The 20,378-nt window shown below is 40.2% G+C and overlaps 1 protein-coding gene across 2 annotated transcripts in view; it reads left to right on the top strand.

The window, feature by feature from the left end:
- PPEF1 (protein phosphatase with EF-hand domain 1) overlaps positions 1–20,378 on the top strand; it is a 35,540-nt gene that overhangs the window by 4,885 nt on the left and 10,277 nt on the right. Inside the window, exons 2-9 of one of the 2 annotated variants that reach the window (XM_042036974.1) lie at positions 502–691; positions 4,189–4,316; positions 5,115–5,166; positions 10,771–10,943; positions 12,620–12,734; positions 14,631–14,677; positions 18,518–18,684; positions 20,275–20,311. In XM_042036974.1, the coding sequence (XP_041892908.1) occupies positions 628–691; positions 4,189–4,316; positions 5,115–5,166; positions 10,771–10,943; positions 12,620–12,734; positions 14,631–14,677; positions 18,518–18,684; positions 20,275–20,311 (783 nt within the window). In that variant the 5' untranslated portion in view covers positions 502–627. Of the gene's footprint in view, positions 1–501; positions 692–4,188; positions 4,317–5,114; positions 5,167–10,770; positions 10,944–12,619; positions 12,735–14,630; positions 14,678–18,517; positions 18,685–20,274; positions 20,312–20,378 lie in introns of those variants that run through there. The other variant, XM_042036983.1, reaches the window with a different exon arrangement.

Genomic DNA, 20,378 nt, shown 5'->3' with positions numbered 1-20,378 from the left:
GTCTGTCCTGGTAAATTTGGTGGTAGTGATAAAGAGAGATAAAGTGATAAATGGGGTGGTAAGGCAACTTTTCAAATCAATGGAGTGTTAGGAGGGTTGAGGGTTGGGGTTTTTTTAGCAGTACTATCAGATGTAATTTAAAATCTTTAAAATCCTGCAGTTCCAATTTTCAAATCACAGAAATGAAGAGTAATGTGTTGCCATAGTCCCTTGTCCCTAGTAATAAGGTTTTAAATAGCTATTCTTCAGATTAAGAAATCACTGCTGCACATTAACTTTAAGCTAACATGTAAGGAGTAAACTGTATTAATTACTGAGTTAATTTCTCTTGGCTGCAAGTTGATAGTAATCAGATGTGAAAAAGAAATCCAGTGTGCTCCAGTTTGTGTAGGATGTGCTGTACAGTAATTTGTTATGTGCTGAAGGTACTTCAGATTCTTTGTTGTCAAGCACCTTTTTTTTTTTCTCCCTGTCCCTTCCTCCCAATCTCACCGCTGTTAGGGGTACTAGGACGAGCCCAGGAGCCCAAAGGAGTATAGCCCTCATCACTGAAGGAACAACACAGGAAATGTATCTAATGCTAACAGCTGAGGGAAACATGCTTCGTATCAGCAGCAATTAAAACGGATGGGCAGCATCATTGGAACCATGGGGTGCAGCAATTCTGTAGCTGACAGAAAGTCAGAGAATGGTGAGTGTTGCTTTTGTCTTCAGGGCAAGTGGTTGTTCTCTCTCTAACACCAGAAGAGGATTGCAAGGTAATGTTTCCCCCCTATCCTGTTGTCAAAATACTTGTTCAGGGAAAATTATTTTCTAATTATTTTCTTTTTAAAAGAGTGCATAGTTTTTAGATGCTGGCTGAGGTCAGGAAGCAGCTTTAGACCACCTCTAACACTGACAGATTGGGTTGTAAAAGATTCACAGCACCTGGGACAGAAGCTAAATTTCAGAGGTGTCTGTGCTCGCTCTGTCACTGGCAAAGCTTAAGGGGTAAGGTACTGAGTGGGACTTTTTATGGCTTTTCACACCACAGGACTCCTGGGCAAACCACCCCAATTTCCCTGCTGTTGGGTGACCCCAATTATAAAACAAGTGTAATAAAGCAGAGCTATTACAGTGACTTCAAAATCAGTTTTCTGGCCTGCCAAGTGCCTGGCCTGGCATTCTCCCTGACAATTACTGAGGCTGTCAGCTGAAAGTCCCCACAGGACCTGGTTAAATGTTCAATTAAACTAATGGATCATCACCCTCCTTTTAATGATACCCCACCTTGATATGAACTCAGCAGTCTTTGCACAGGCAGGTGGGTTCCAGGATTCACTCAGACCTTTGTTCAGACCCTTTGTGTTCTCTTTCAAGATTTTTCATTAAAGCACAATTTGTTGGTCAGCAGAGAGCCATGTTACATGGTACTGTGCATAATCTTAGGACATTATTATGCTGAACAGCCATGGTTGAAGAGGAAGGCTCTTTCTGACTACCAAGCCAGGACCCAAGTCACAGGAAGCTGGTGACTATGAAGCAGGAGCACTTAGTCATAGTTACAGGGATCCCAGCTGACTGGTTTGAGAGCAGTCCTCAGCTTTGTGTACGCTACTCCATAGCAGCATCAGTGCTGTATCACAGCAATGAAAATACAACGCAATCAGCCGGACTCCCAGACCTACCTGTAACTCGGAGGCAGCCCTTCTGCTTTGGGTTTGCATGCTGTGCCTACGTGTGCCTTGCAAGACCTTGGATATGTGCTACTTGGGAATATTTCTGAGTGTGTAAAAGCTTGGAGTGGGCATGAGTGTCAGTGACTGAATGACGGACTCAGACCGCCAGGGAATCTGAATCGTTTACGCAAAGGAGTGAGTTGGTTTTATACACTTTTCTAAGGCACAGTATCTCCTTAAATGGCGTGACCTATCCCATGTTGCCACATCAGCAACACATTTTCTCAATGTTCTTTAATGGGGTGGTCAGTCACTGTTCACTCCTCTGGCAGCTCCCGGCAGGCTCCTCTCCATAGGGGTCTGCTGTGTGACACCTCCTCCCCCCAGGGTCCGGGGGAGATAAGCCTCTGTGTGCTGCCATGTGCTCCTTTGTGCTGCCATGTGCCTCCGCAGGCAGGTTTTACAGCTCACAGCTCAATTCTCTCTTGTAATTCCCCATACATGAGGAGGTGTACTCTTTCTTGATCAACAACCATCAGCACACATTGATGTGGGGCATTAGCCCAAAGATGGCTTATGATTTTGTGTGCTTGTTGGACTGCGTTTTGTCTTCTGGAATTGCTGGATGGTTTTCTTTCTGCTCTTCAGCAGTAGTCAAGTGATGTTGAACCATCGTTCTATCTGCAGCCTGAGGCTGTACATTTCTCTAATGCATTAATAACATTAATTTAACAGATACTTGTTGGTGTAGAGACCTTCTGCAACTGATAACAATTTCTTTTAGAGATGCAGTTTAGCCTAGTGTGAAAATAATGTTCTGATTCAGTCCTGAGAATAACAGTGCTGTAATAAGTACAATTAAAAAAAAAGACAGGAAACATTCTGTTAGATTTGCAACATTAACCACAGTGATTGATATGTTTCTGTCTTATGTGATAGCAATGGAACTGTGCCATGTTAAGTGCTCAGGACCATTAAGCAACCCAGGGGGGGCTTTAATGGGAAGTTTAATGGGTCTGATGCTGAAAATCAGTTTCTGTGCTGGTGACTGCGCTTTGCCCCTTAGGTACTCTTCTAAACAGAAATGTTGGTGACAGCCTCGCTGTAATATGTCAGGCTTTCAGGTCTCTAGTGGTGGAGACTGAAAGGACCGAAAATAATAGAGATGTCATAGTTTTTGTAGGGTCTGAGGGATGCTCTTAGTCATATAAGGATCACATTTCCTTCAGTCAGGATTTTTCTAGGGTGGATGCAATATCTACAGGATGGGAGTCTTTATGGATTTTAGTTTTGTCTAGACTAGAAAATTTTATCACTTTAACTATACTGTATAATCATTAATGGTAAAATGAGCAAACAAGGTGTTGTTATGGTATCTGTAAGAATTTTTATAAAAAGGTTTCCTTAATGTTATACATCTATTAATAGAATCACTTTCCCATTAATGTTTGTCCTTACCTGCATAACTATCAGTTTAAGAAAAAAAATCATTCTCACTCAGGTTCCACTCATCTTAGTAGAAAAATTCCTGATATTTGAGATCAGTTACAATAATTGACTGGTGTAGACTGTTGTCCCTGTAGTACAGAGCTTTTCTTTACTGTTTTGCAGTGCAGGACAGTGTCCACCCCAGGACCCCTTTGTGCCAGCAGATGTTGCTCTGCTTAGTAAACTTTTATCTGAGCAGTTAAAGGAATGTGCTCTCTTTCTGTCATGAATGAGGCCTATAGGCAACAGGCTTTTTCCTCCAGCCTGCAGTCTTGATGATTGTCCTTCAGTGAAGTTTCCAGCAGTTTTCCAGTCTGAGATCATTGTAGACACAGCTTCTTAAAATGCTGAGTGGAATGCATATTCAGCACATAGTCAAAAATCGTCTTCTGGCATGTTCCCTTGAATTTTTGGGGTGAGTGTTCTTTTGTTAACCAAATTAGCCAAAGATATACCTGATTGCCTTTTGGCTTGTCTGTTTAAGTAACATATTCTGCCCCTCAATACCATTTGTTAACTTTTTATCCTAGGATTTGAATTTTGCTGGCTTGCTGATGCAGCTCTGCAGGCAAAGACTTTCTGGTAGAAGAGGTTGTTGAAAATACTGTCATTATATGGCTGTTCATGTTGCAGCTTGCAAAATCAAAGCTTTTTACTGCAGCTTGGTAAAGAAAGACATTCTACTGATAGGCTAAACTGTTCTTCCTTTCCTCACCTTCCCAAAACTCATATAGTGCCCATCAGCTGAACATGACTGACTTCTTACCTGGGTACTGTCTTCAAGGCAATTAAATGGGCAAGGTTACTAACAACTTAGGCCTAAGCAAGTCAGCCAGCTTGGGATCTGTGTCTAAAGAAAGAAACAGTAAAGGCATCATGTAATTTTTTTTCAGTCTCACTTTTACTGGGTACCATCTTATTGTTGACTGTGCACAATGGACTGAATTTGTCATCTGTCTGAAATTCTGCAAAGGCAGCATGCATATTTCCCTTGTAGATTACCCTGCATCCATGTGTACTCCACTGCTTTCTGTTTTGACAGTCATTAGAGCTGCAATCCTCATCCAGAAGTGGTACCGCTTTACCATGGCCCGCCTGGAGATGAGGCGCCGCTATTCCCTCAGTATCTTTCAGTCAATCGAATATGCTGATGAACAGGATCAACTACAGGTTTGTAATCTTCCATTCTTCCTGTACAAACAGTTAAGTTATCCCCAGGACTGTGTCTGGACAAACAAAATGGGTATGTGGTGATTTCTTCCTACAAAGTTGGGTCCTGATCAATAAAACTATTTCCCTGCCTGACACATGAACCAAGTTGTGTGTATTCATACACAGACATACAGGTGAATGTAACTACATGGGCATCAGGACACCTTCCTGCCCATACAGCACATCTAGGGTATAGGCTCCTGTATAGCAGCTCTGTTAGCCAGGGATTGCAGGTCATTTGCAGATCACTATGGTTGATCTTAACTGTGTCTGTGAGGCAACATATGTGCAACAGAGATATCAGTGTTTCAGCATGTCAGCCCAGGCTTCCTTTAGGGTCAATACAGTAAATTTGGAACTTACAGGCCTTTGTGTTCATCCTAGCACCTGTGTGTAAAGTCAGTTCAATGCATTGTAGCAGTTGTTTCTATTGACTACAAAGGAAGTCTAGGCAAATAGTCTGGGTGATGGGCAAGATGAATTACACCCAAAAATATCAGCAGCACTGACACAGCCCTGAAATATTTTATGTATTCATAAAGTGTCAATTGTGAATTCATGGCAAAGAAGGAAAGGGAGCTATTTTTGTAGTAGGACACAAATTGTGTAATTGCAGGCTGATAATTTGGGAATATACAGTAGTGACTTAGATCCCCCTAAATGGGAAATTGCAAGTAATTGAGTAAGAAAGATGTTAATGCTTGTTGGATCACCTAAACTCATCAGTGTGTTTGTTCTTTTCTTTTTCATACTCAGCTATCCAGCTTCTTTACATTCATGCTGGATCACTGTACTCATCCTGATTCAGGTAACGATAAAAATAAAAGTAATGTAGAGATTCTGTTTGAAAAACTTGATATGAGGAAAGTTAATTTTCAATGTGATCTTTACAGCCTATGGCATGTGCTGGGGTTGAGGTTTGATAATGTAATATGAGTTTGATCTTCTAAGTGTTGACACTGCTCACTATCTACTCAGTGAATCAGAGCAGTCAGTAAGTCAGAACAGGTGCTTTTGTCCTCACGAGAATATTCAGAGGTGCTCAGAGTGCTTTCTTATGTTACTGCCCTTCCTACAGAATCCAATTTTCACAGCTTTCTATGCATGTTTTCTTAAGCTATGAGATCTGATTATTCAGAAAGACTGTGTTCAGTTGGTTTAAGGCAGGTATAATCAAAGAGGTTGCTCTTCCCCCCACCTCCCCCTTCCTCTCCCTCCTGGCGGTTCTGGACCACTTTTTAATTTAATTTGTTCTAGATTTCACTGCAACATGTATCAGTATGTGAATGATAAAAAATGAAATAAATTTAAACTGCTGGAGATAAATCTTCGGAAACCATCTCAATTAAGTTTCAGTTATTCAAGGAATAACCTTTAATTTTTGAAGTATTTTGGGATCCTTGAACATAACTTACTTTTGAGGTCAAGCTCAACAGAAGGACAGAAAGTGATTCTTAAGTCCAGAAAACAAACATGACTTCCCTGAACAAATTCAGAATAGATCTAATCCCAGCGGAGTTAAAAATGAGGCTGTCCCCTTCTTACTGCGTTACAAGAAAATGCCCTTTCTCTTTCATCTGGCCTAGCCACGAGTTATTCCAATTAAAATTTGCACAAGATACTTTGATAGCAGGATAAAACCACCATCAAAACCTTAAGTGGTTCAGCATTCTAATGACAACCGGTAGAAATGGTAATTTTTCTCTCTTAAATACTTTAGAGTGCCTAATGCTCTCTGTGCTCTGCAGAAAAATAAATTACGTTTGAGCCTTGGTCCAAAGTCAAGACAGATGATGCAACAGTCCTTCCTTTGATTTTTTTTTTTCCATTACTGCCATATTCTGTAAAAAAAAATCTGCTTTAGTCATTTAACTTCCTGGAAAGGAATTGGCAAACTTAAAGAAGATCAGATACTGCTCACTTCAACTACTTCTTCATGCTGATAATTCACCTCTGTTCAGCTTTTCCATCTGAATGGGGAAGAAAACAGTAATGCTAGGTCTGAAATTTGGAAAAATATTGTTAATCTCTATTTTTAGTACTAAAATGGAATTTTTTAGCTGCTTGTTGTAGATATGGTTTATCCACCTTTATTAATTGTGTCTGCTGACAGAAGGAACAAAGGTGAGGTGTCTCAGGTGACTTTCTAGGGCTCAGGACATTGCAGAGCACACTGCTACATGCATAGATATGCAGGTGGAGATTCAAGCCTCACCTGTGCACAGGGAGATGGAGGGTCCTGTGGGCTGCCCCTCATCACCACTGCAGGTGACCTGTTTCTTGGTCTTGTAGATACTGGGAATTGCAGATGCGGTTAAGGCTGAAACACGTGATAAAGTGCAGATGGGTTATGATAAAGCATTCTTTTGTCTTGCTAGCTTAAAACTTCCATTTTTAGGACTGATTTTGTTAAGACTTGATGACTGCTCCAAAGGCTTTATTTTTCTCTTGGTTTGTTCCCCCTTTCTAACACCATGTGTTGCAGATACCAGAACCCTAAACAAAACCAAAAAATTCTGGTGTATGTTTAGTAAAGAGACGGCCAAGGCTGCCTATCTATGCAAAGGAACTGACTTAGACTTTTTTGAGGGATTGCATATCAAATGTCTGTTGTGTGGGTTGTGGTTATTTTGTCCAACTACTGGCTGTGTCCATTCTTTGCTTTAAGCTCTTGATTGCTTGCCCCTGGAAGTGACCTTTGCAGCACCCATGCTAGCCCCACTGATGTAAGCAAAATCAGTGCTGAATAGAGGGATTCTTAAAGAACTGCTTCCACTTTTGCTGAATCACCATCTTAAGAAACGAACCACCATGAACGTAAACATAACAACCAGAGAGGCTTCAAATCGACTTTGCTATTCTCTGGTGGTTTTTTTTTTTTTTCATCAGTGTGTGCTCACTTAAATTAGAGTGATTGCATATGGTTCAAAAGCTGTCTCCAAGAAGACAGTATATAATATTCTTACCAGAGAATAAGTTGCCTGTTCTTCTCAGTATGATAAGAAAGTTATCTGAAAATTCTGTGATCTGTGGTTTTCCTTACATTATAAACCCCTCGGTCTCCACTATTAATCTTGTTGCTTTCCTCTTTTTAATCTGTTTTTGCAGATTATGTTTTTAAAAGAAAGGAAGCAGCTGCCATCTCATTAACACAGTAGTGCTTTTGATGTGATTGTTTATCTGTTATACCCGAAAGCTTTTTTCATTCTCTCATTCTCCTTAAGATGCCAGTGTAGCTTGTGATTGGGATATTATGTAGTTTGTGTCTTGTTCTGCTTCTTATTAAAGGCTATTTTGCAAGGGTTTATGGAAAATAAGAATAAAAACCTTTTCTACTATACATTTTTCTCCCTCGTTTCCTGAAAAATTTTACTACATTCTCAGCTTTCAATGGAAAGTTCTCTGGTCAGAGAAAACTGGAAACTGCCTTTCCGGCAAAAGGTGACCTATTTACTCACTCTTTTATGGGCACATTGAGGGTGAGAAGACTGCAAACACATCCTGGGAAAAATGGTGGGACTGGGAATCTAAGCCTGTTCCTCTCAAGGTCACCAGGGCACCTCCTGGAGCCTTTCTTCAAAGGGGAACAAAAGAAAAAACGTGTTGTTTTCTGCAGTTTCCTTCCCCATGATGCCTCCCTTACAGCTTTAGTGCCCTTCCAAGATATTTTGCACAGTGATTCTTGCAGTGGAGAGAAAGTTATAGCTGCTTGTAGTCTGTAACGCCCAGGAATGGAGTGAAAGAAGAAATGTCTGAAGTGTTATAGAAACCTCCTCCCTCCTCTTTGTAGGCTCAGTGTCCATTTGGCTTTGGCCTGAGGGCTGTGAATCAGTATCTGGCATATGTAAGAGCCCTTCTCAGGAGTCAGAGGTGCTCTCAGATACCCCAATGGTCAGGCTGAAGGCACACAGATCGTGGCAGAACAGAGAACTGATTTCAGAGCTGCAGAAGTAGCTGATTCCTGGTTACCCTGATTGTGAGCACATCCTTGGCAGTGGCAACTTTGACTTGCCTCTAACAACTCCCCTGGCAAGACGATCTTGTCAGGAGAATCAGGTCCTTGGGCTTTCTGTAGCCAAATTGACTCCACCTAGGTCTGGGCCTTTGTGTTTAACACTGAATATGGCTGTAGGGTAGTTGTGTGGGCTCTCTTAATGGTGAAGGCTCAACTCCCTGACCTCTGGTGTCAGAGTACAAAGCAGGTGCAAAGCCTGTGCTCCCTCTAGTCAGTGGAGAGATGCAGATGCTGGCAGAGGGCATTTCGTTCTGTCTTGACACATGTGCCTGAACCAGGCAGGCCTAGACTTTTCATCTGTCTTTCAGTATGGACTGAAAGAGCCTTGATAGCTTCAACTAGAACAGGAGAATGTGAGGGGTGCTGAATCCTTCAGAATTAGTCCTGCATGGGGCATGTGGTGAGCTGGTGTACTTGCTGGCCACCATGGTGATCCCCAGGCTGCTTTAGGTCATCCATTACTGACTGTTCAGAGATGGGACAATCATTGCTGTGCAGGAAGAAGCCTTAAAATCCAGCTGAAAGACTGCCTGAGGAGCTGTAAGCACACTCTAAGGGTAATGACAATGACTGGCTTTTGACAACTCATCCAGAAGTGGAAACTGGGGTGTACTTTGCAGAGATATGCCCTACAGGGAAAGAGATTGCATTTCCCAGCCTCAGCATGTGCCAAAATGGAAGCAAGTCTGTGAGGAAGGCAAGTTCATGTTCAAAGGTAAAGATGGATGGCTTGCTGTGTGCAGGAAGGGAAGGCAGGAGTAGGAGCAGGCATGGGCAGGTGTCTGCCTGGCTTGAAGCGCTGAGAAGATCACTGACTTTGAAGGAGTCATGTCAGATGAGGACAGCTGGCTAGAACAGGCAAGAAATGAGGAATCTGGGTGGTCTGAGGAGCTGGTTCTGCAGTTGCCCACTTCCTGGGAAGTAGGGTGCAGAGGGAGATACTGTCCAGAGGCCTGCTGCTAGAGCTGGAGCAAGAACTGGTGCAAATGTGCTTGGCTAATCACTATGTGGGAATCAGCAATTTCAGCCCATGGTGACATTCTGGTGTCCAGCCAGACAAAGCTGTAACTGTGGTAGAAGGCTGCAAATCAAACTGTACTTGGTGGAAACAGCGAACCTTGCTGTTATTTGATGCCTTAGTCCATTTACATGGCTGAGTATAACATTGCATTAGCACTGAATGTGCTAATCAGCTCACAGCTGAAGTGCTGATAGTAAAAGGGGACTTTTAAAAATCCAGATTACATTTTTATCTATTTATTTCTTTAATATGGACTTTATCCAGTTGCAAGACAAGCTGGCCTTTATGAATCTCATAATTTAGGAGGCCACATGCTGGTTTTGGCTACTGTGACTTTTGAGTCACAGCCACAGGTCAGCTGTAAATCAGCAATAAATAATACAGCTACATGGCCGTAAATAATACATTTTTATTTGCAGTTGCAGGAAATCAGGGTTACAGAAAACTTACGTGTAGCCCAGCAAACAGTGTTTACAACAATCATCTCACAAGACCAGCTCTGCAACAGCATCTGCTAGAACACTTTTGTTTAGGGCCTGGTTCTCTCTTTTCGAATAATATATGATCAAGACAATCTGCAAGAAGAAAACACTGAAGTCTGGTGATCAGTCAGTTACATTTCAAGGTTACATCAAGAAAAATATTGGATTGAAGCAATTAGCCGTGTTCCTCCTTTCTCCATGTTCCAGAAGAATTAGAAGCTATACTCTTCTTTCACTACTCTGTTTTTGTTTACTTTATTTCATCCAATAGTTTTATGGCAGCAAACCAACAGCTGGCATTGTTTCCTAGCTGTATCAGAAAGGAGTGATTTGCAATCCACTATGAATAAATAGAATTTTGTTGGTGACTTTTAAAATAATCGCTGACCTTCTGGTATTTTAAGTAGAAAATAAAAGTAATAGAAGTGAATCTCCAAAACCTGTATCAAAAGTGTAATATTGAACTTTAAACAGATGATGCTCATTAAAGATCAGCCACTACTTTTGTGTCTCCTTGCATCAGGGGGAGGGAGAAGGAAGTTTGTACCAGGTGATGGTTCTCGTTACCTATGTGAGCAGACTGCTCCACAACTTCAGTGCAAAATTTTTTGCACCCTGACCACAGCTACCAGCAGTTGGAAAAGAGTTTTCGCCTGGTTTTAACTTTGCTTTGGTCTTTTTTACCTTGTTTTGGTTGATTGGTTGGTTGGTTTTAGTATTGTGGAACAATCTGTGGAGACCTGGAGCTTTTCCACGATACGAGGCAGGAGTCAGCCACTGTAATACTGCAGCAGTTAAAGCAGTTACATTCAACCAGTTCTGGCCATGCTGGTACAGCTCTATGGGGGACTGGTGGAGTTTCTACAGTTTTGTTTTTCTTCCCTCTTGTTCCAGTGTCTCAAATTTTTACCAGCCCTAGTGCTCCTCAGGTGATGGATGAAGGCTTATGTTTAAAAGAATTTGAAAAGAAGATTGATGTTCCAGACTCCTATTATGGACCACGACTCTCATTCCCCCTTACTGTTGAAGATGCCAATGCTCTCCTTCATGCTTTCAGGAATGAACAGGTAATTTGCAACTAGCTTGGTTTTGTTTTTTACTTATTTTACATCTGTCAAGTTGTAGTTTCACAATCCAATGCAAGGCTAAACCGGTGCCCAAAGAGATATTTCACCCTTCTTTTACATCCCATTACTTTTTCCTGCTAGCCCAGTGTGATCATAAATGTGCATGGTGAGCCACCTTGGGAAATTGATCTGGCTGGAAGTTAACACAATAAAATCAAAAGCAGACAGTTCTCAGACAGACGAGTTCCCAGATTTGATTCACTACTTTGCTGCACGACCACCAGGCCCAGCACTGGGGAGGAGGCAGGGAGTAGTGAGATGAAATGAGAACACTTAAGCAGCTGCAAGTCAGGAGATCTCAGTGAGAGTACAGAACTGGGAAAGGTGTTCTAAGCTAAAATAGAAACTAATTATCATCTTTTTCTGGGTTAAAAGTGCTCATTGTTTGGTCCTCTGTCTTTTGTACCCCCACCTCATTCTTTTAGAGGAATTGAGGTGTAAGGGTTAATCACCTCATTCCAGGCTGCAAGACTCTACCGTAACAGTGGGAGTGACCATAAAGCAGTGCTAATGTAGCAGAACACAGTGACAGCACAAATCTCTGGAGCTCAGGCTGCAGCTTCCAAGGCACTGAGGAGGCTGTCCCTCATTCTCTGTATTCCTGAGCCAGCCCTTTTGTTGCCCACAAGATGAGGGTGGAGCAGGGAGGCATTACATGGCACAGCTCTGTTTGAACTTGTAATTATTTGTGCTTAACAATATGTTGTATATAAAGGTTAAGGGTCTATCTTGCTTTTTAATTTTCTAAATAAGAATTTTTTTTTCTGAGTCAGTTTCTGTGGAGGCTGATTGTAAAAGTACCAAACATAAAGCAGATGATAAATGAGCCAACCCACACTTCACCTTACTGTCCACTCTCCCTTCTCTTATAAGGCTGGCATTTTATTAAAGAAATGATCATATGTAATTGGCCTTTTTGTTTGCTTAAAAACATGAATCTTGAAAAGTTGTTCTGTAGCTCATCTATCTCCTCTACCAAGATTCCTCAGAGCTGTTGGAATTAAAAGCTTTAAAAATCACCAACTAAAAATTTTTTCATAAAAAACATTAGGAGAGAAGACTGGAAGCTTCAATGTTGCATTGTTATAACGTCTTCACTGTGAACAAGAAGATAACCCTTACCAAGGCAGCCCTTGCTGGAGTTTTCCTGTCATTGTTTTTGCAGTTTGCTGAAATATCATTTATGGCCTTCGGGGGGTTTTTTTGTTAGCTTGTGGGATTTTTTTTTGTTTGTTTGTTTGTATTTTACTCACATCTAGAATGACATCCTTTTAATTTTTTCCCAGTTACTTTAAACAGATGGCCTTATGCAATGATTCTGAATGCTCTCTAAGTCTTATATTTTCTGAAAAATAGGAAGAGTAGAAACAGTACAGTATAAATAAAGTGGGAAAATCTGTAAAATAAAGTCAGTCAGGGCTCCATATCCATTCACTGGGAAGCAGAAGCAAAGCTTTGAACACACCAGCACTAGGCCATACAGCCTGAACTGATGTCCAGAGGTCTGCACTATAAATAACTTTGGCAATACATGTCTGATATTAATAAAGCAGACAGACCTATTGCTAATTTGAAGGAGTCTTCCTTTTCTACCTGCTTTTTTTTTTTTCTCACAGCTGCTTCATGCCCGCTATGTACTGCAGCTACTAAGTGAAACTAGGAGGGTTCTCAAGGAGATGCCAAATATCACCCATCTTTCAACTTCCTACTCCAAGGAGATAACTGTCTGTGGTAACGTGCCAGAGAATATAACTGCTTTGGGTTATGGGTTGATATTATAAGTGGTTATAGAGTGATACTTTTCCAAATTTTGCCATCACAAGAGAGTTCTCAATGCCCTTTAAAAAATTTATTTATTTACTTTCCCCCACAAATGCATAAATTGGAACAAACAAACAAACAGACAAAAAGTTCCTGAGTCATAATAAGTATATTTTAAGAAATTCCCTCACCTCCTTTTTCCTGTTCTTGTTTAACATTTCTGAATGAGTCAGTATTAATTCAGCTAACACTGCAGTGCAGCTTAAATACTCCTGCACTTCCACCTCTAAAATGTTACCAAGTATTTTGATCACTGGCTGTAAGTCTCACCTCTTTCTCCTCTCACTGGGATAAAGACCTTACTCAGTAATGATTTTAATGATTTTAATCATAATTTAATCGGTAATGATTTTAATGAGGGCTTAATATGGGTGGCAAAAAAGACCTTTCATTGACAGCATGACTATTTAGAATAAATTGAAATGATAATAACCCCTCTTTTCTAAGGAGACCCAAGAGGATAGATAAGTCTCTATACAACCAACAAATTAGTCTCACAGAATGGTGTGTCACACAGTAAAGAACTAAGAGCTCTTTGCCCATCTATTTTGTTACACTTTTGTAAATTATGGATAATGGGATGTGGTATCCTGACTCGACACAGAATGCAGTAGCTGCAAAACAGAACAATAATGGTGACATAACTCTTGACATCTATAAGTGCGTGCTGTGTGTAATAGTAAAGTGGTATAAGGGAGGTACTGTGAAACATGCAAAACAAACAATGTTTTTAAAGATGTGGTTATGGACCTACTTTGATTGCCAGGAAAGGGTTTGTTTAAATGAGGTTTGTATAAACAATAATTTGTTAACCAAACCAACAAGACCCCTTTCCAAACCAAGGGAACACAGATTCATGCTTGTTCACAACACAACATGTTCTTGTTAAACAAACATTCCTCTTCGCGTTTCTAATGCATTTGTACTATGTAAGCAGCATCTAAAGGGAACCCAGTCCTGTACTGAAATGAAAAGCTTTTGTAACCAGAAAGAGCCTCTGCAGAAGACAGATAACCCATTTTTAAGCATAATTGGTCCAAAATGTTGATTTCCTTAAAATAAGGTATCCCTCTCTCCATTTCTTATAATTTCAAATTAATAATGCAGATTAAATATATGCCTGAAATGTTTGCTTCCACATATGTGATGAATACCTATCATAGCTTGAAAGATCCCTCAGAATTAATTCAGCAGGCTCATAATTAATCAAAAGTTGTGCAGAAAACATGTACACAGGGTAAAAATGTCACTTCTCTTTTCCTAATCATTGGTGGTAAAAGCATATTTTCACAAGATAGGTTTTGAAACTGTTTTGCAGCTTTGTGGTGGTGAGTCACAGACATGAGAAGGTTGGCTTCAGCTGCAGCTACAGCTGCATGAAATGCAGTCAGATGCACATGGAATCTCTGCTCCAGTGATCCTTTGTGTTGGGGTGAAATTCCCCTGCCTGTTCCAAACAAACCTCTCAAAAAGGGCCCAATCTGTCATTCCTGTGGCCTTAGCATTGAGGCACCCAGGCATGGATAGTTCTTGACACTCTCCATCACTTCCTGCTGGTAGTAAGCAAAACCTGTCCCTGAAACACGTTCTGTTGTGCAGTATAAAGAGGGCTACTTGGTAAATTTAAACCCATTTGTATGTAGAAGTCTATTATATTTCAAAATGTCTTTCAGTGACATTTTCTGGGTTTATATACGTAAGGAAAACATGGGGGAAAACTTATTATGCCTAACCAATTCCAGTTTTATAATTCCAGTTTCCTCCTCTGTGAGAAAATTTTTTAAAAAATGTTTTTGTTTCCTGTAGGAGATTTGCATGGAAACCTGGATGATCTTTTGCTGATATTCTATAAGGTAAGTAGGTACTCCGAGATGTGGCATTTTCACTTTATGACTTGTTATTAATAACACATATTTGTGTGTGACAGATTTATCACCATTAGAACTGTTCATGTGGTGTGCATACACCACACACACAAGTTCTGGAACAATTTGGTGTCTTTGTCAGAGCTTTTCCTTCTTCATATCCTCCTGTTCACTGGGAAGGAGAAGATCGAGGAGATGATTGTCTTCCTGAATGATGAACTGCAGCATGAGCCAAAACTTAAGAGAACTCCTTGCAAAATCTCCAAAGTTCTGCCACTGTTTTAAATTCCATATTGACTGAAGTCTGCTAAAATCAGGAGCTAAATTAGTTCCTGATGTAACACTTCACCATGGATAATTTTGACTCACAAGAAAAATGCAGAAGCTTTCATTTAGGCCTTCCACGGATACCTACAGGTTTTTTAGTTTGGTTTTGGGTTGGGTTTTTTTGGTTTGTTTTTGGGTTTTTTTAACAGGAAACAAGAAAGTGCTGTTTAAAAGCTTTTTAAGCCTTGGAAGCAATCACATGATCTGCACAAAATAGAAGTACTTTGGGCACACTTTACATATCCTTTTTTATCATGCTAAAAAAGCATTTCTCAGTTTTACTGATGTGTAAAACAAATTAAGCTCCAGGCTATCTTTTCCACAATTGTATGTTTAACTGAAGATGCAGGAAATGTTGTGTATTTAGTTTCACGTTTATCTTCAGCATGAATCACCACCTTTGATTTAGCAGGTACTCTCTTTGATTTGAGCTTTCTGGGAAGAGGGGGGGAAAAGGTTTGTGTCAGATCCTTACACATTCATCTGCACTGAATGGAGACTGAAGTGAGGTAAACCAGGTGTTTAAATGATGTAATTCTCCCCCTGCTTCCAGCTTTGTTACCCTTCATCTGACACTTGTTGAATGTAAATGTAGTTGTTTTGCCCAAGTGCATACCTGAAGTCTGTTGAAGTATAGTTAAAGTATAATCAGACCTTTTTATGGAGTTCTGCTTTTCTTATTAATCAACCATCTTTAACTGGTCATTGGCTCGCAGTCTTTTAGTTGTTTAGCTCTCTTTTTGAAACTGAAATAAGATATATGTTGGTTTCATACACAGAACCTGGAACGGGAAATTTATTTTGAAGATAAATGCTCAGATATAATTGTATTTACAGCTGCAGTAAGCCTGCATTTCACTCTCCAGATGCCGATTCTTTCCCCCCTGCCTAACAGATGTTATAAAGAGAAAAAAAAAAAGCAACTCTAATCCTGATTTCAGTAAATTTAGAGCCAAAACTCCCACTGACTTCAGACTAGAGATAACACCCAGTTTTCTCTGTTAAACTTCTAGGGAAGTCCCTTCCACCAAACCGAATAAAATGGGCAAGTATTTTGTCACTTCAAAGTAGTTGAGAATATAGAGAACATATGATAGAGCTGATTAGTTATTTAGAAGCAAATTAAATGACACTATTTTCTGTCCCCTCTGAGCAGTTTACTCGATAAGCAGCAAACCCAGTCAGCTTCTGGGATCCATTTTTTTTCTCCTTCCCAAACTCTGTTTCGGTTGGAAGGGATTTCATCCTCCGAATTGGTACGAACTACCTTAAACAAGAGGGTGCAATCCTAAAGAGTGTCATAGGAGTGATCTCAATGTTCACAGGGCTGTGCAGAGCTGAATGGATTCTGGAGGCCTGCATGCAGACCAGGCTTGTCACAGCACTTCCACAAACCAAGCCCCGCAAACACACAGAGCTGGCAATCTACAGCATATGGATACAATGCTGCAGATGGTGTATAATCCTTACACCTGGTTTGGCTGAAGCTAAGACAGTTACTTATTTTTCCTCAATAACCAGTTTGTAAGGTTCATTCAGTCCCTGCATTAATCTTTATTAAATTACAGCATTTCCTGATATTCCTTGAAACACTTGAATTTTAAATTATGTATTCCTAAATTAGATTGTTAAAGGGATGCTATAGATAGAAATAGCCTGAAGCAGTAGAAAATGCCAACAACAAACGGAAGTTAATTAATAACTAACCCAGGAGATACAGTAATGATGCCCAGCAGCAAGTTGCTAATCATTACAGGGCCTTGTTTACCTCTCCAACATGTCAGAGGCTGCAACAGCCTTTAATTTAGTTTTGCTCTCATCGTTGGTTGAAACCACAGAAAAGGAAACTGCATGTCTGTGGAGCAAAACTAAAATGTCACATTGAAGTTGGAAGTCCAAATGAAACTTGCTTAAAACTCAAACTGTGTGTAAGCTTTTCCAAAAGAAGGGTGATAGAGTCTGGAGAGTGCTCCAGTAGATCTGTCTTTACATGAGGACTGTAGTTAGAGTGGTTGTGTGTATACTCACAATCTGCTGGTGAATTCACATGCCTATTGGTTTTAAGGCAAAGCTTTTATTTATCTTTCCAGAAACTGCTGCTGAGTTTCTGCGTCTCTTCTACTCCTGAAATCCATCCTATCCTTTTAAAAATCACTTCAACCCACTGCATTAGCAGAGTCTCATACATTGCCACTCCTGTGAGCACAGAACAAGCACAGGCCCCTTCTAAGTTACCTTGGAAAGGGCTCAGGACAGACTAGAGCAAAAACCAAGGAAGTTGTATTTACAGCAGCCAGGATGGAGAGACCAGGGTTCACTTCTGCATCCTGAAAACACAGGACACTGATTGGGACAAAAAAAGATATTCTTGTATGGATTCAAATTACAAGTTTCATTGAGTCCCTGGCCAAATCATGTATCCTACAATAAACGTGCTAAGGCAGTACACCTGCAATGCCATAGGAACACAAGAAAGGCTTGACACTGACACAGTAGATATATTCAAGAAGTGGATGTGCATGTCTTGCAATGCTGCCAAAAAATGCTGCCAAAACTGTTAAGAGTGGCTTCCACAGTTATAATGTCATTTTATAGATGTCCTATTGATATTTCTTGTACATATCAATTGAGAAAACAGAGGTTTCTCTTTTCTGGGAAGTCAAAGTTAAAATACTATTTCTGATACTCATGACTGGAAATGGTGAAGCTACATATAGTTGGTGCTGTATTTTATGTAAGCTGATGGCACCCATTGAAGTGGTGGTAATTAATCTAATCTAAAACATATCATCAGTTCAAAATACTTGTTTTTAATAAGTCACCATTTATAATAAAGCATTTCTCTGTATCTTCAGGAAAAAAAAAGGTAACAAATAGCTGTATGTTCAGCCTCTCAGGTTTGTGAGCTTTCAAGTATATCTTTGCCCTCATGAGTAAAATTCAAGTAGTGCTTTCAGGATTAAAACAGCTGAAATCAAACTCTTCAAAGTTCTGTCTTAAGATTTTATATCCTCTGGACTATAGTCTTTCTCAGGAGTTCTGGAATCATACACTGCAAACAATGTAAATGTATGAAATTCATTCAAACTTACGTCAGAAGATAATTTTTCATGGATTTCTTATCTTCCATTCCAAGTGAATGACTCCCTTCTGTTTGCAAGTGCATAATTTCCGGGCAACAGTTGCATTAACAAAAATGTATCTTTTACTACAAGACTGATGTTCCTTTTGGTCCCTTTCAATTTAATATGATACATTGAGGAAAGGATTAGAGATGGCTAAGAACAGCTAGAGAGGTCATCTCTAATGGCTCAGGTTGTCTGATATGGAGGTTTTTATTCTAAGCAGTGGAAATAAATGCTGCATTTTAGATCTCTGTATTACGTAGGATTTTTTTTCAGAATTTCTAGCAATGGGATCTCATTTAAATGCTATTTCCTTTTTTACAGTAGCAAAGCAGCCTCTCTAAATGCTCCCCCCTCTTTTTTTTTCTTTCTGCAGAATGGTCTGCCTTCAGAACAAAACCGCTATGTCTTTAATGGTGATTTTGTCGACAGAGGGAAAAACTCTATGGAAATACTTATAATCCTATTTGCATTTCTTCTTATCTATCCCAACGATTTACACTTGAATAGAGGAAACCATGAAGACTACATCATGAACCTGAGGTAGATTTTGGGGGTGGGGCAGGTAGTATCTGGCCTTTCACTAGAAATGTTTGAGCTTTTGAATGCTACTTTAACCACTGTGACACCCTAAAACAGAAATAATGTTTTATTAAGTAGTCAGGTGAAGAGCTTTGCCTCTTCAACGTGTGGGGGGGAAGGAACATCCTCACTACACACAGACATTTGAATGGGAATCATGTCTTGTTTTTGATCTAATCATAATCCATTGAAGTCAGAGGGCTTAGTGCAGCTTCCAGAGTATCCAAGTTGGGGAAGGACAGATGGAAGGATGATATTTTAATTAAAGAACATATTTAGCTAAAGCTGATATTTTAGTTAACTTTGAACTAAGATGTCACTTCTCAAACACAAGGCACAGGTAAATATCCTACCTTCTACTCAGTGGAGCTTCATTAGTTGGAGGTGTCAATGCAGGAAAGCTGACACTCTTTTCTAACACAGACATTTGCACTCAGCTGTGCAGTGTTGCCAAGGGAGTGAACACAGCCAGTGGCTCTGGCTGTAGTCAAAGTGTGACTTGGAGACAAAATCATCTCACAGATGTAAGAACTCCTCGGTCCTACTCCCTACAATTCTAAGCCACCCCAGAAAGTCTTTGGGTGACTGACTGGTGGGTAACCTGCTATAACCCTTGGATCATTTGATGTGTGCACACAGGATGTATTGCTGTTTTAATGCAGAAGCCTGTGTTAACATCTAGGTTAGAGGCCCATAGTCAAGTCCTATTAATGATCCACATAAGAGAATCAGTTTCACATGATAGTTACTTTTTCAGCACTTAATTAAAAAAACAAAAAACAAAAACCCCAAACATAAACCAAGATCAGTTACTTAATCTACAAGGTAGAAAAATTCCTACCCAGAACAGTAGAAAATATTAACTAAGTCTGTGATGATATGGAGTGCACAGATGTAGTCCTGTGTATCACTCTTTCCTGGGCATTTTGATTAGCTGTGCTGCACATTGCTAAATTTGAAAGCTGAGTGTTGTGAAAATGCCCCTTGATGAAGGATATCTTGGTGTTAAAAGAATGAGCTCTCAAAATCCTTGTCCCTTGTGGGGGAAAAGACATGACAGATGACATTGTTTAAGAAAGTAATATGTTCAAGGCCAGGCTGGATGAAGCTCTGGGCAATCTGATCTAGTGGAAGGTGTCCATGCCTATGGCAGGGAGTTGAAATGAGGTAATCTTTTAGGTCCATTCTATAATATGATTCTATGGTGATATGATATTTAAGACAAAAAACTCTGTGAAGGTTTTGTGGGAATTTTTGCCCATTACCAGTTAGCTTCCTTTGGAATTTCTCTCTGGTACCTAAAAGGTAGCGCTGGCAAAAAGGCCTCTTAATAATTATTGGGCTGGATTCGGTTCCTGACCTCTATTATGTACAAGAAACCGGTTTAACTGAATTCTCAAGACAGAGTGGAGGAAAGCACATTTCAACTGAAGTGAGATGGAATGGCAGGTGAAAAAGGGGGCTAGAAAACTCCTGGAAAACACCATAGCACAGGAAGCCATGCAGAAGGGGCATACTGAAAATCAGTTCATTATGCTGTCCTGTTTTCAGATATGGCTTCACAAAAGAAGTTTCGAAGAAGTACAAGGTAAGACTCCTCCTCCTTCCCCTATATCTTTTTGTACTCTTGCACATGTAAAATGAAACCTGTGTAA

The sequence above is a fragment of the Corvus kubaryi genome, unplaced genomic scaffold (assembly GCF_017639235.1).
Source record: "Corvus kubaryi isolate FWS band 111438036 unplaced genomic scaffold, C.kubaryi_AGA036_p1.0 133, whole genome shotgun sequence".
Classification (NCBI taxonomy): Eukaryota; Metazoa; Chordata; class Aves; order Passeriformes; family Corvidae; genus Corvus; species Corvus kubaryi.
The sequence above is the reverse complement of the archived record's forward strand: the minus strand, read 5'-3'. Positions and strand labels throughout refer to the sequence as shown.